The sequence below is a fragment of the Mycteria americana genome, chromosome 6 (genome assembly GCF_035582795.1).
Source record: "Mycteria americana isolate JAX WOST 10 ecotype Jacksonville Zoo and Gardens chromosome 6, USCA_MyAme_1.0, whole genome shotgun sequence".
Classification (NCBI taxonomy): Eukaryota; Metazoa; Chordata; class Aves; order Ciconiiformes; family Ciconiidae; genus Mycteria; species Mycteria americana.
In genome coordinates this window covers 58,974,001-58,988,272 of record NC_134370.1, presented here as the reverse complement: position 1 = coordinate 58,988,272, position 14,272 = coordinate 58,974,001, and the positions used below count along the sequence as shown (strand labels likewise).

The 14,272-nt window shown below is 38.3% G+C and overlaps 1 protein-coding gene and 1 long non-coding RNA gene across 2 annotated transcripts in view; one reads left to right on the top strand and one right to left on the bottom strand.

Annotated features, from left to right (window-relative positions):
• The window catches only part of LOC142411719 (uncharacterized), a 91,170-nt gene extending 79,225 nt beyond the window's left edge, over nt 1-11,945 (top strand). The window contains exon 5 of the long non-coding RNA XR_012776244.1: nt 11,797-11,945. This is a non-coding gene — a long non-coding RNA (uncharacterized LOC142411719). The remainder of the gene's footprint in view (nt 1-11,796) is intronic.
• The window catches only part of GALK2 (galactokinase 2), a 51,385-nt gene continuing 42,756 nt past the window's right edge, over nt 5,644-14,272 (bottom strand). Inside the window, exons 9-10 of the mRNA XM_075506094.1 lie at nt 12,883-13,084; nt 5,644-6,118 (exon numbers count right to left, since the gene is read on the bottom strand). Coding sequence (XP_075362209.1) covers nt 5,911-6,118; nt 12,883-13,084 — 410 coding nt within the window. The 3' untranslated portion in view covers nt 5,644-5,910. The remainder of the gene's footprint in view (nt 6,119-12,882; nt 13,085-14,272) is intronic.

Sequence of the window (14,272 nt, the reverse complement as noted above, 5' to 3'; positions counted from 1 at the left end):
TGCTGCTGATAGAGTTGCATTTGCTGTAGAAAGAATTGCACAGGAATTTACCTGGATGTATTCTTAGGGTCAAGGCCCAACCATAACTAAGTTTAAAACCAGCACAATAGGTATTTTTTCCGTGATCTTTAACCCTTTGTCCCCAAATCTTTCCATTCGTAGTTAGTATTTGGCTCTGATTGATTCAACTGTGGAGCTTTAACTTAATCTGACAGAAGTTCTGTAAATCCTTGCTAGACTCTTTTGGTTCTGATTTTAGCTCCTGTTTTCTGTTAAGACTTTTTAATTCAGCTATGAAAGTTAGAGCTTTATGTTTCTAATATAAAATTAGGTTCAGACCTTCATAAAAAAATTATTATTCGTGCAGCTGCTATTGCTGCTTAAAAGTGGCTCACTGAACTCTTCCTCAAGGACAGGGTCGTCTTGTCTTAATTCTTTAGATAGAAGCCTGGACAGGAAGGAGACAGTTACAAGAAAGGATGTTCACTGGGAGAAAGCCGACAGAAAACTCTTCAGCATTTAATCAGAACAATTTAATTCTGTTGATAATTGATCAATAGAAACACAACTAAAAAATCCCACTCAAAGTCAGAACAGCTTAGCCAACAAAAATAAACATATATATTTGTCTCATGAGGGACAGATAAGAAACCAGAAAATGTAGAACAACATGAATAAAACCCTCCCTTATATGAAATTTGGCAAAAAATAAGGCCTTTAATAATAATCCTCAGGAAGTGCTGTAAGAGTTTCATACAAACCTGCTTCAGTGTCCCTTGAAAAAATTAATTTGGATTTAAAAAAAAACCCCACACATCTGGCCTGATCATTGGCTAATAGAGCATATTTTCATTCCCACCCCAAATCACACACAGCTTGGCTGGAAAGAAGACAGCTGCTTGGGCACTAGTGTGTTTCAGTTTGAAGTACATCTAATCTTTATTCAGTTATTTGAGCCTCGTGTGCCAAGTGCAGAAAGGCATGCCTTTGTGGGGGGAGGATTTTTTTTCCCCTTTTAATATTAATGTGTAATTTTGGCCAACAAAGTAGTGCTTAGGAGACAATAGCAATTCTCAAAATGCATTAGACGTAAAATCCAATAAATATACCAAATGCTTTTGTATAAATCCTCATCCAGTCTGTTCCATCAGGAACCACTGCTATTGGAAATCCATCTCAGACATTTTATTGGTCAATTAATTCTGAAAACTCCTTAGTGTCTTCTCATCTGATTAGCTTCAACATTTTTTACTCCTCTGCAGATTTTCCATTGGTAAGTCTTACACATACGATGAATTTGGCACGAGTGCCTTAATGACATGTGAGATTTTGGGCACATCAGTTTTATGTGCAAACTCTCACTACATGTTATCCTACTGAGTGAACTGTTTGCTAGGGCGTAAATCCTGGCTGGGGTAAATCCACGTTCTGCTGATCTCAGTGACCAAATCTGCAGAGACTTCAGGGGCTCCAGAAAAAGTTCATCTACAGGTTTTACTGGTAAAACAATCGTGGCTGACCTGAGGAAGAAAAAAATCTGCCCAGAAAACAGCATTTCCCAATATTGCAATTACAGCTTGGTCCTACTACCTTAGACCGAGTGTTGCAGTCCCACTGAAGTATGAGAGATTACAGAGGAGGTTAGGGACTACCCACCATCAGCACCGTGGCAGATTCTGTCTCCTAGTAAACACGGTGCTGTTATCGGAGGCTGTGATGTGGTATCTTGCCCAATCTCATAGTTAATTATTTTTGATACAAGTCCAAAAACAGAAGGCAGAGTATAAGAGAGAAGAACAAGAACAGAATTGATCTTTTGTCTCTATTTTATGGGATATTGAATCTCAGAAGAATGTTCAATGAAAAAGCTGGCTAAACTAGAACAGCTGAGGTAGGACAGATGTGCCAGCAAGACTGCTTGGCAGCACTTTCTCTGCCAATCCTGTGTACGCTGGGAAAATCTGTCAAAGGCAGCTGTATCACAGGGAGCAACTTTCAGTTACAGTTTTACATTCCCTGTTGTACTCCTTTCTGCGTTGTGAACTAGTCTCTTATCAATACCTAGCCTTCTGCCTCAAAATTAGCATTTAAAATACAATTTAATATGCTGCATGATTCACAGGTTTTGTGACGTTAAGCCTTAGCAGTCTAGTTTCCATGCTGTTGTTACTTTGCAGTGTAAAGTCCTTTTATAGAGTTCATTTTTCTCGATGAAGCATGTAATGACAAGAATCAGAAAGCACTGCTTCAGTCCTGCCCGTAACAGCTATGATTTGCGAAGTACCTTTTTTTAGAACAAGATAGCTTTTGTGAATGTTGTCTGGGTGTATCTTTGTTTAACTCTATCGGATTGGGATTTAGCACACAAATAAGCTTCGTAGTTAGCTGAAAATACAAATCTTTCACTTGACTGAAACTGTAGTGCAGCAGTTGCTCCAACATACCAAGATGTTATTAAAGAGACACATGGACCTAGAGAGGAATTTCAGAAGGATTATACCGAGTAAGTACACAGCAGTTACTAAAATAAAAGCTGGCATTCAGATCATATTAACTAGAAACCAATATTCCCAAAGATGTTATGTAAGCAATTACTATACATTAGGTCACCATATATACATGTCTCTGTGTGTATGTGTGCTGTGTCCAAGAGAGCAAATGTCAAATACACAGTCACGATCCCTTCCCATCAAGTGAATGGTAAAATTACTCTCGTTCTATTTTGGAGCATGAGCATGTTGCAACGTACAAGATACACAGCCAGCAAATACAGTGATGAAGACGTACACGTCAATGGGATTAAGATAATAGGGAGTGTTAACATGGCACCAGGCAAGGTTGCTGCACTTAGATGTCTAACAGTGTCTCCATTCCAAATCCTTCTTGGAAAGGTTTAGAACCCATTTCCTGCACAGTAAGATTAAACTCATGATTGAATGAATTACAGTCAGACATTACAATAAGATAAAATCACACTCCACTGATAATCATAGCTCGTGCTAACAGGATGCATCACCTCTGCATATATTCTGACATTTAATTTTGTCAGTTTTCCAAATATATATATATGTGTGTGTGTGTATATATACCGATTAGCAGTATTTTAGCTATAGAAGAGATTTTGAAAACACAGTCAGAAAAAGTTATTAGAAATACGGATCTGGAAAGACTTGCTTAGGAAATATGCTTGGGAGTTGTTGCTTTATACACAGAAATTTTCCTCCAAACCAAAACCTTCTTGCTTTATTGTTAGGAATACTACTAATATCCTTGCCGCTTACCTTACACATTGTTTGTATATAATTCTCATGCTCTGATTACCGGGGCTTTTTACCATTATGTAGAAAAATGTCTTCAAAGGTTTAAAAAGCAAACAAAAAACCCCAAAACACAGATTCATTCAATTCTTTTTTGTTGTTTAAAAAGAAACATTTACTTCCTATTGGTAGTCAGTAAATAAAAATGCCTGAGTGCCATTTTTATGTATATAGTTCGAATACCGTAAGTTTTTTAATGAAAGTTATGTCCCAGTTTTATTTGCAGATTTCAGCAAAAGCATGGAAAAGACACTGAAGCAATAAAAAAAGAAAGGAAAGAAATTAATCAGAAGTTTAGAACATTTGGGTTTATTCTTTTATACCGTGCCAGGTTTCTGTTTGCCTTTTCTTTATGAGAATATCATTTATAAGATTCATTGACAGAAAAAATTTTTGAAATTTACGGCAGCCTGCATCTTTTTGGGAAGATTCCATGACTTTTTGTGTCATGTTCAACTTAAGAAGAAGAAAAAAAAGAACCCTAATATATCTTTATTCTGCTCATACACTGATTAGTGCTTCCATGAACCCAGCTGAACTAAAGTTCAATGCAAATATATTAATGAAAGGATTGGTATGTACTGTGTTGTACTCCATTTTTATGACAGGATAATAAACAGGAACTCACTGAATTAAACTGAGGATTATATTTAATAAGGCAGTTGGTAACAAAGCCATGGCATTGTTTTCTTTAAAATCTCTAAGGTTATCTTGGAGATTCTTGAAGATATTTACCTATTGTTTGATTTTTGGAGTTCTGTGTTTAGAGGTTTAGTTGTAACAAATGGGTTACAAGATATTCGATGTCCATAGATAGTAATAGTGGATGTTTTGAGATTAAACCTTTCCGTAATTCTGCCTCTTGTTCTTAACTGTCTCCCTTATCCCTTGCTTTCCCCTTCTCAAAAGCATCCTTTTAACTGTCCTCCCTCCAAATCCTGTCTTTTCATCTCTCCCCATCATGCCCAGACCCCATCCTTTTCCTCTCGAGTACTTGATTTGCTTGATCTACAGCACTCTCTGTTCCACTTTTCCTGGTTGTCAGAAAACAGAAATCTTCTTTAGTAAGAATACGACCATTACATGTCCCCTCTGGGGTTCCTGAAAAGATCTGGCAGTTTGCGTTGGCTGTTCTTCATCTGCTGTGTTCAAATTTGGCAGAGTTCTCTCACAGAATTAGTAGCCTCTAAGAACTTGGGTTTGGCCTGAATTAGAATGGGTAATGTACAGAGGATCTCTTCTGAGAGATCTCTAATTTGATGCAGACTTCTGGACGTCAACTTGTGCTTAGCATCACAAAAACGTGCACAGGGACAAATCTTGCTATGTCTTATGGCTGCAAGGGTTATGACACTAGCAAAACTTGAGTTTTCATTGTAGGTATCGGAGAAGTGGAGGTTTGTGTGCTGTGAGAGAGAGGGCACAGGAACCTAATTTTCCACTGGAAGCAGGGTCAGGACGTCTTTGGGGTATCTTGATGCACAGTCACCTCTTTCTGCAATCACAATCATTTCTGCTACTGAGGAGATGGGTTATGAACTGCGGCTGCTGTACTTCCAAGGCACTGCAGTCACAACCTTCAGACTGTCAGGAGTGTAAAGTGGGAGCGAGACAGGAGTTTGTCAATAATATGTCAATGATATTTAGTCTTGGTCTTACCTATTTACTTTTGCTTAGTACAACTGAGTGAATTATCTCCTTAATTATTCCTTATAGATTTTAATTGCTTTTTTACATGGTCAATGGATTATACATAATCCTTTGTAATAGTTTTGCATAAAATGCAAATGTTCTACCTTGTAGAAGCACAATTAGGGCTGAACAATTAAAATATGGTGTTGGGATAACTCAACACCAAACTTTGCTTCGTTATTTGTTCATTCACTTAGGGGAGTATGTTGTCATATTGTACAGCTCACAGATAGCATTCATTTTTGTTGAAACTTTCGTAACAAGCCACCCTTGCACAGGATACATAAAAAACATAGCTAGAAGGAAGGTTTTCCTGCTTAACATGATGTATTCCTAATGTTTTACTTGGCCTGCAGGTGCTCCTCCAATGTTATTAATTACAACAGTAATAATCCTATTTGAGGAGGCTATAAAACTTCTAATGTTTAGCAAGTTCCTTCCAATTTTTTGAATGCTTCAGTTTAATCTTCCATTTCTAGGGGACACTCTAAACAAAAGAATATCCAGCACCCCAAGAGAATAAGCACCGAACAGCCCTGCAGACATAGCAAGGTTCCTGCCCTGCAATGAAATAGCTCATTGCTCCACCTCGGCTGACTTTTATGACAGGAAGTGGAAAAGAAGAGAGATCCACTGTAACAAAGTATCATCTTTATTTTGATTTCAGTTTTCCTTGTCAATAGGTTTTGTAAATCAAACTTTACACTGAAAGATATTTTTAGTATGAAAAAATGATTTTATAATCAAAGAGTTTTCTTTTAATCGCTTCTTCAGAAATGTATTTTGATAATAGCAACTGCTCATTACAATAAAAAACAGAAAAGGCATTTGTTTACTGTGGCATGGGAAGTACTGCCAGTTCTAAATGCCCGACATAGTTTCTTTAAAATTTTTACGTTCTTTAGGCCTCAACAAAAACCAAAGCTCCTCTTCCAGGTTTGGTAGCAAACAGACTATTATTCTCCAAGGCTAACCTTTGGATGTCGGTTTGGTAATAAGCTTTTTTTACATTTTTTAGGAAAGTACTCAGCTTGTCAGTAGGCACCATTGACACAGTGCAGCCACCCCATCCAGCTCCAGTCAGACGTGACCCGATGGCCCCAAATTGCCTAAAACGAAATAACAGAAAAAAAATCATGAAAAAGAAACCAAAAAGGGGTAATTTGTCATATATAAAATTCCTACAGAAAACTAGTGAATACTTTACTCAAAACACATCTATGTCACCTGATTTTTCTGAAGTTCACTTGGTTGTATGTGACATTACAGCAATTTCAGTTACCATTTTGGACCAAAAAAAATGCTGACGCTTTAACCCGCAATATAGTCATTTCTGTCAGTTCCAAAAGTCACCCTCTTTTGTAACGCTTCAGCATCAGCTGTTTTAAGGATCACAGCACAGCTGAGACGAAGAAAGCAGGAGAAGAAAGGAATTGTGTTAGCAACATTCATAAGACATCAGAAGTGAAAACAGAAATACATGACAAAAATAACAAAAGAGGGTTCATAAACTAATTGCACAGGATGTAGGCATGCAAGCCATTTTCTAATGTGGCAAAGACAAATAGCTCTATTCTTCCAGGACAGATCTAAAACATGCTGAAGATTCACAGGCTTCTGCAGGACTGCTGAGCGTGCCAGTCAAGAAAAGGAGAGTTCAGAAATTCTTAAAAAGTCATCAGAGTCATGCACTCGAACATCTGTTTATGCTGAATGGACAGTTAGGTATTCCTCTTTAGAGGAACCTCATGAACTTAACAGATTTACAGCAGTAGAGGTAAAGTAAGAATTTAGTCCCAAAAGAAAAAAATGCTCTTAATAAGGAGGGTGAATAGAAAGAACAATGACAAATAAATGACATCCAAAATATAAACCATTCCCAGCCTCAAGATACTGGCCCACTAGAAATGTCCTGCAGTAAATCCCGTGCCATTACTCTGCAAGATTCAGCCGCCATCTCATTAGAATTTAGCAGAATTATTTTCATTAGTTTGCTTACCTGTGTTCCTGATCTTTACTTAGATTCAGAAAAAGTAGGAAAATAGCACGTAATAAATTTCTTTGGGGCTTTTCTAACCTAGTCAGAACAGGATTATTTAGAAAACTCATTTGAAATCTTATTCTCATGAAAGATCTAATCTGATTTGCAAATACTTTTGATATGTTTCCAATACCTGTGCATGGAGAGATTTACCAGTCCTAGAATGTGTTTGAGGGAGAGATGGCATCATGTGAATAACATACTGGAAAATGACAGCTCATTCTGAGTAGGCTGTGGTAATTTTTCATATGTGCATTTTATGTTAAATGAATCTGGTATACTGCTGAGTTAGTAGAGGTTTAGGTCATATTTCAAGCAAGTACTTACATATGTGTTTGATTCTAAACATGCTTACAGCTCTTCTTGAACAGAAACACTTTCTTCAGTGTGTCTGTGTGGTGCCACCCTTCATATTGACTTGATTTTATGTCCATTCTTTATTTCCTGTTGGTGTTCTATTTTATTATTATTCCTATAAGCCACTCATTCTCTGATGCAATTTTTGTCATTTCTGGTCCATGGAGCAACCTCCTAAAATGAGCAGGATCCAATCCAGTCTCAATTGCAACCAACAGGGAAATTCCCATCGACTTCATAAGGCCCAATCCACTTTTCAAAGTCTGCTAAATCAACCATCTGTACTCATTTGGTCTGTTACCTCAGTCAGAACTTCGTATTTCAGATGGTGTCTGGCTTTTATTTTGGTAGGCAACTGAAATCCCTTCAGAATTGTTCTGAACTGTTTATTGATTTCATAATTCTCTGCGGTCATGCTCATGCCTCATTTTTACTGAGTCATTTTAAAATACTTAGTTGAAATAAAGCATAATGTAGACAGAGCTGAAGTCACTGTGTTTCAAAATACTGTGGCTAACAGTTTCAAATGTGGCGATATGATTAGACACTTTGGGCTTAATGCTGAGGAACTTGGCGCTTTGATGGCAGTGCTGTAACACCTGAAAACTAGGTACCCGATATTACAAGAATTCAGAAGTGAGCGCCTAATTCTGCATCTACTGGAGATACGGTGCATGGGAGGTATCTAGGTCAAACACGAGAAAGTTAACTTTGGAACAGGTCTGAAACGGTCTTTTTGAGTCTTAATCAGTTCAGTCCTAAGCTAGGCTCCTCTGGTAAAGTGGGATTCACAGCCAGACACTCTCTTCTTGTGCACTAGCATCTAAATCATGCATTTATGAAGAGGAGTATGAGCAGACAGTAATCTTGTGGATGGAGTGCTCACCCACACAGTGGGTGACGTGGATTTAATGTGTGGGAAAGTACCCTACGCACCGCCTGGGCTATGCTGCAGCAGTGAGGACAAGTAATAGAGGGAGAGATGGAGCACACAAGAAAGATAATGTATCTGTAGTCCAGTGTTGGGGGCACTCAGCTCCCTGTCCCAACCTTTGCTTCTTGAAGAGCTTGTATATCTTGTTCCAGTAGTCACTGGATAAAAAGAGAATTATCTTGTGAGGAAGGGTGTGTGTGTAAATCAAAGTAAAAACATGAGTACCGCAGCAAAGGAAAGAAGAATAAAAATGGAAGTCCCATAGTTCGGTATATGGAAACGACAGGTAAGACATTGCAGTACCTCATTTTAAAAATAATTGTGCTGTAAGAGGTGAAAAAAATCAGAGCAATATTGTTAATTCCAAATCCTCAAAATTATGAACCAGCTATTCGGAAAGCATGGAGTTAACATGATGAGATTTAAATATATAAATGGAGGGGTGGGTATTACACTTATTCTGATTTGTAGCTTAGTGTGGATTTGAATAGCATCTTTAAGCCCTTCTGGCTCTGAAAGAGCTGCAAACTTCTTTCTGTAGGGTGGTTTTTTGTTTGTTTTGTTGAATTGTGCCGTGACTCCAGGCTTTGCAGCTTTAAGAAAATCATCAGTGATAAGAGTCTTGATAAAATGCAGAGTTGTCTCAGCTACCATAATGCAGCTGGATGTAATATAAAAACTGTATCTTTTAAAAGCGATCAGAGAGGATTCAGCTATCTTCAACTGTAAGGGGCATGTCTGGTAACACAAAAATTACCAGGATTTATACCACTAAAAGATGGAGAGTAAGGGAATGAAAGTAAGTTATTCGCAACACTCAAGGATTCTGAGTGATTTTCAAAAGTACCTAACGAATTCACTAGCTCAGATCCAATTTTTTCTTCCGTAATTATTTAGTAAATCTTCTGTGTTACTTTAAAAGACTAACAGGTAAAACAGCTATCAACAGCATGAGATAGGTTAGAGAAAGTACAAATCTTCTCTCTTTGCAAAAAGAAAAAAAAACAACTGACCAACTAGTGGTTACAGTTTTCAGCACTACAAACCACAGCAAGTATGGATCCCTTTCTTTCCTGGCAGAGGTCATACAGTAAAACATAAAGATCTAGGCAAAACAGAAAACATCTGGATATGCAGATTATTCTTCACAGTTTAAACCTTGTAAGGAGAGAGCAGCAGTAGACTCCGGCAATTCTGTGGAATGTATTTTTGGAAAGGCTTTTTAAAGTTACAGGGCAGCTGTATATCGTTGTAAGTAAAGAATGTAATTTATGTAGTTCCTGGCCATTTCTAGAATCACATCAGCCAAGTTTTCCTAGAGTGACTAGTGATTTTATGTCCCTTAGTTTTTTAATGTACAATTTGAGAAAAGCTAAGACCTTTTTTCCAACAGTTTCCAAAAATTAGATGCTGGCTTCAGCTGCATTCATCTTAGAACAGCTATATGCTTTTAGAAATCTAATCACAGAATCAAAACACATTAAAGAATATCAAACTTCTAAAGAAGAAAGATATTTCTTAGGAAATACTCTTGATGGGACAAGACTGTAAAGAATAATGAACAAATAATTTACTTGTTTCTGTGCAGTGAATGTAATAAAACCCCCAGATTAAATAATTTTAATATACCAATTAGAAATTGTTTCACACGAATGACACTCCACTGTGGTGCTCAGCTATGCTCATCTTATTAGCTGTGGGCTCTTCTGCTGGTAAGTTAGAAATCTGATGTAACATGGGCACACAAATCACTTTTTTCCTTCACTATTTATATTTTGGTCCCTGGAACTGAAATGCTCTGATTAATTTTAATTTAATTTAGTAAAACCCTAACTGCGTACTCCTTTCCTTTGGGTTCTGTGGCTGTGTCTATGCTACTGCCTGCAAGTCAGTGTCACGATACCCAAGCTAGCTCACAGAGCAGCAGCTGTCTAGCTGTGAAAGCACAGAGCTCAGCATAAATGAGAAACAGAACTTCCACCCCCATGCTGAGCTTCGTACTGCAATAGACTGTTGCTAGCATCCATGCTAGCTTATTTAAATGTAGCACAGGTAACTCCATGCTGTAGTGCAGATCTTATCAGTTCATACCTACTTGTTTTCCCCTACTCGAAACAGGATAGTTTTCTCCCAGCATTTCTGAGAACAGGCCCTATCAGTATGATTCAAGCTGGATACCCTAAGTGAAGACACTTAAAATGGCTAGTCGCTTTTGCAAAGTTCAGTCATCAGATGCTCTTGACTGAGGCATCAACACTGGGTAGTTACTGTAACTAAAAATAATGCAGATGGGAAGTTTTAAGGCTTTTCTTCTGTCAAAGGTGTCACAGAACAGGCAGTGCTGATACCTTGCACTGGATCAAGACTTTGTAGCCCAGGATTTTTGATAATTCAGTCTTCAGCTGACTCTGGAGACAGTTCTCCCTTCCCACACACCGATCAGCAGTTCCCTTTCAGTAGCTGGGACAACCGTGGTGGAATTGCCTCGCTAACTGAGTGACTGTCGTAGCTTATTCTATTATGTGATCATTACGTGATGCAATAAACTGAACATAGCCTGTGAGTTACATACTGGATTGGCTCCCAAGAGAAGGAACAAAAATTGTATTGCTAAATTACTATCAGACTGTCCAATGGCTATCGGGGCTTCTCTGTGTTTTATCACAAAACAGCATGTGTATCTCCTATGCAAAATAATCCGTGAATGTCCAAAAGTCTTCTGTTCAGTTTTTAAGTTTGTAGTTTTCTGGCTCAAAGGCCGTTCCATCTTGTCTGCAAAAGAAATCAGACTAACCTCAATAATCATCTGTTATCATACTCTATCAATTTACAAACCTGGTAAATGGGTATTACAGCTTACCAAATCTGCATGAGTATAGAAGTAAGAAAGCATATGGCAAATTGCATGTTTGTAAAATTCATATTTTGATTATAAGCCAGACTAATTTCTTCATTAAAAAAAAGCCAGTTGCTGGTAAAGAAATATTTTTGTAACCTTCATTTTTAGGTGGTAAGGTATTCATTTTTTTTAGCTTCAAATTGAAACAGTTTCTGTTTTCTTCAAGACTGAAAGACATAGAGGATGGGATACTTTATAATTACAGAGTATTTGCTTCTAAAAGACAGTGAAATGACATTTCTTGACCTCAGGCCTGCAAACACTTATGGCACCCTACATTTCCCTTCTGGCAGGGCAGTAATTGTCTGGCTTAGGGCAGAGTTTCCCAAACTAAGCACACCCTTCTCCAAAGAGAAGTAGGAACCATAACAGATGAGCAGAAGTATGAAGGTGGCACCACCAGGAGCCATGATGAAGTGAATAAGGGAAGCAGCTGGGAGAAGGTGGTTGCGGCAGAGGCAGGGATGGAGTAGTGGTGGGAAAGCTCGGGTGGGCAGTTGTTTATTCCCCCAAGCCACTGTTAAAATTATCACCAACCACTGAATTCCTTCTATAGGCACTGAATTGAGATCAAAGCTAGCGTAAGACATCTGTCCCATGATTAAATGTACCAGAAAAATGGAAATTAAGAGGGACTGAAATGTGTACATCCTTTCATGCTGGTCCGGTGCTATGGATGAAATACTATGTAGACTGCGAGTACTAAGTATGCATTTTTACTTTCTGTATTAATACATGGTTATACCAGATCTCATCATCCACTGTAGCAGAGTTATGAAAATAACAGCCTGCTACAAGCAACAACCTGTGATTTCCAGCTCACTTCATGCCATTTTTCAAACTCAGTTTATTCTGGCTAGAGGATACGAAACTGGGGACGAATAGGGGGAGAAGAGAAGGGACTAAATGACACTCAGGGAATGTGTTTTGGAGTTGAGAGGGCTTGTTTTATCGTGGCCGAACTGAGTTAGGGAACCCAGCTAAAAGAATGAGGCTAGGGCAGTGATGGAGACTGAATAATGTGGGGAAAACTCAGACATACAATGCAGAGAGCAGAAGCAGAGTGTTAGCCATTATAACAGTCAACACACTCATCTTTTAAATGGTGAAATACTGTCCAACCTATCTGATACCCTAGACAACATATTTTTTGAATTGAAAAAAAATGCAATAGCATTTCACAATATACCATTATGATTCCAATGCAACCTAAGAACGTAGAACAGTTTGCTTATGCCCTGGAATTCCCATGGTGGCAGTTCTGAAATGGTTAAGAAATATACAAAAAGTATCAGAGTTCAAATAGAACAACTAAGATGATGTTTTAAGAGAACCAGTTATGACTTCTTCTACAACTTAAAAAAAGAACAGCCAACAGTCTAACGTAACACTTGTGACGATGAGTCAGTCCAAAAGCAAAGTCTGTAATAAAGCCATAAACTGCAGCTTTCATCTGAAAGTATTACACAGAGTCAGTAGGGAAACAATTGACCATGTAATGTCCCTGCAGGAGATTAATTTTGTAATAAGAGACAAGAATACTTTCATTTTAAAACTGCAATAGCCAGCGATGTCATATTTTCTCATCAATTCAAACAATATTCTCAACAGGCGATTACTCTTCCTTGTGGCCAAAACTTACAGGCAGATGTCTACCAGCCGATCCAGTTCAGGACAGCTGCATTCATACATTTCCCTGCAGCTGATATAGCTCTGGTTCATTAATTCTCCCAGCAGCTGGATTGCATTGGCAGGTGCTTCGTTGCATATCTTCTTAAATTCCAGCACTCTGGCAGCTTCACTATACACGTGCTTTGCACGCTGGTATAACTTAAAGGTGGAAACTAAACAAAATGAAAATATTAAGTACTACAGTTATCCATTAATATTCACTACAAAAGGAACATACAAAAACATAGTAGAATTATATTTTTTTAGTAATTCATATTTTATATTAGAACTCTCTAGGTAAAAAGTCTGCAAAAGCTCACCTACATCTTCTTTAAAAGCCCTAATAAAATAGTATTTAGAGTTCATTAAAATACAACATACACATTTTTTTCATGTTGATAACTTCATGCACGTGCTCTGGTTCTTCGCTGTGTCACTGAACAGACTCAGTCTCTTCTTTTACTTTGCTGAGGCAAGCCACAAGTTCAAGAGTTAGCAGCAACACGCATTAGGGCATTAATCTAAAGCTTTCAGGTTTTCAAATACCAGCAACACTGAGTCATGAGAACACCAGAAAGGTACCCGGTGCCCTGCAGGCAGCCGTCAGCCAGCGCCTGCTGGCCCAGGGTGTTGTGTGTGACTGCTCCAGGCCAAATCTGCATCAATTATGTAACTGTGCAGATGGACCTTTTCTTGAAAAAAACAACCACCAAACCACAAAAAACCACCAACCACTTTTTTTTTTTTTTTTTTTAAACTGAGATTAACAACAATGCTATTATCCATATTTCCTGGTGCATAGGTAAGGAAGCCCTCAAATATTTTCACAATGCTGCAGGCTCACCCCGACTGTAAATAATACTAGATTAAAGGTACAGTGAAGGGCACAGGTGCTTTCAGCTTGGTTTTCAGGGTTTATTTTTGGTGTGTATTACCAGCCAGAGTGTCAGTGCTGCTTGCGTGGATGTAAGAGATGTCAAGCCCGGACAGGTACTGCTTAGTATTGACCTAATAAGAGCAAAGGTCAGCGCAAGGATTTTGGCTAAAATTTTTCTACTGTGCCATGAAAAAGCAGTTCCTCTGGGAACGGTGCGGGGGGATGCCCAAACCTGCATGGCCATTGGGGTAGAGACCTCGACCAAGCCTGAACAGTGGGGCATAAAAATGAAGGGGATGGCTGTGGTTAAAGGCTCCTTCAAGTTACTCCTATTTACAGGAGGGTTTGGTTTGCAACTAAAATCCGAGAATTGATCTGCCTTTCCCAAGCTTGTGCTGTAGTTCATTGTTTTTCTCTCCCAATATAGTTCTGTTGGCTTTAATACCATGGCTGCTATTGAGGAAGTATTGTTCACCAGAAGCAT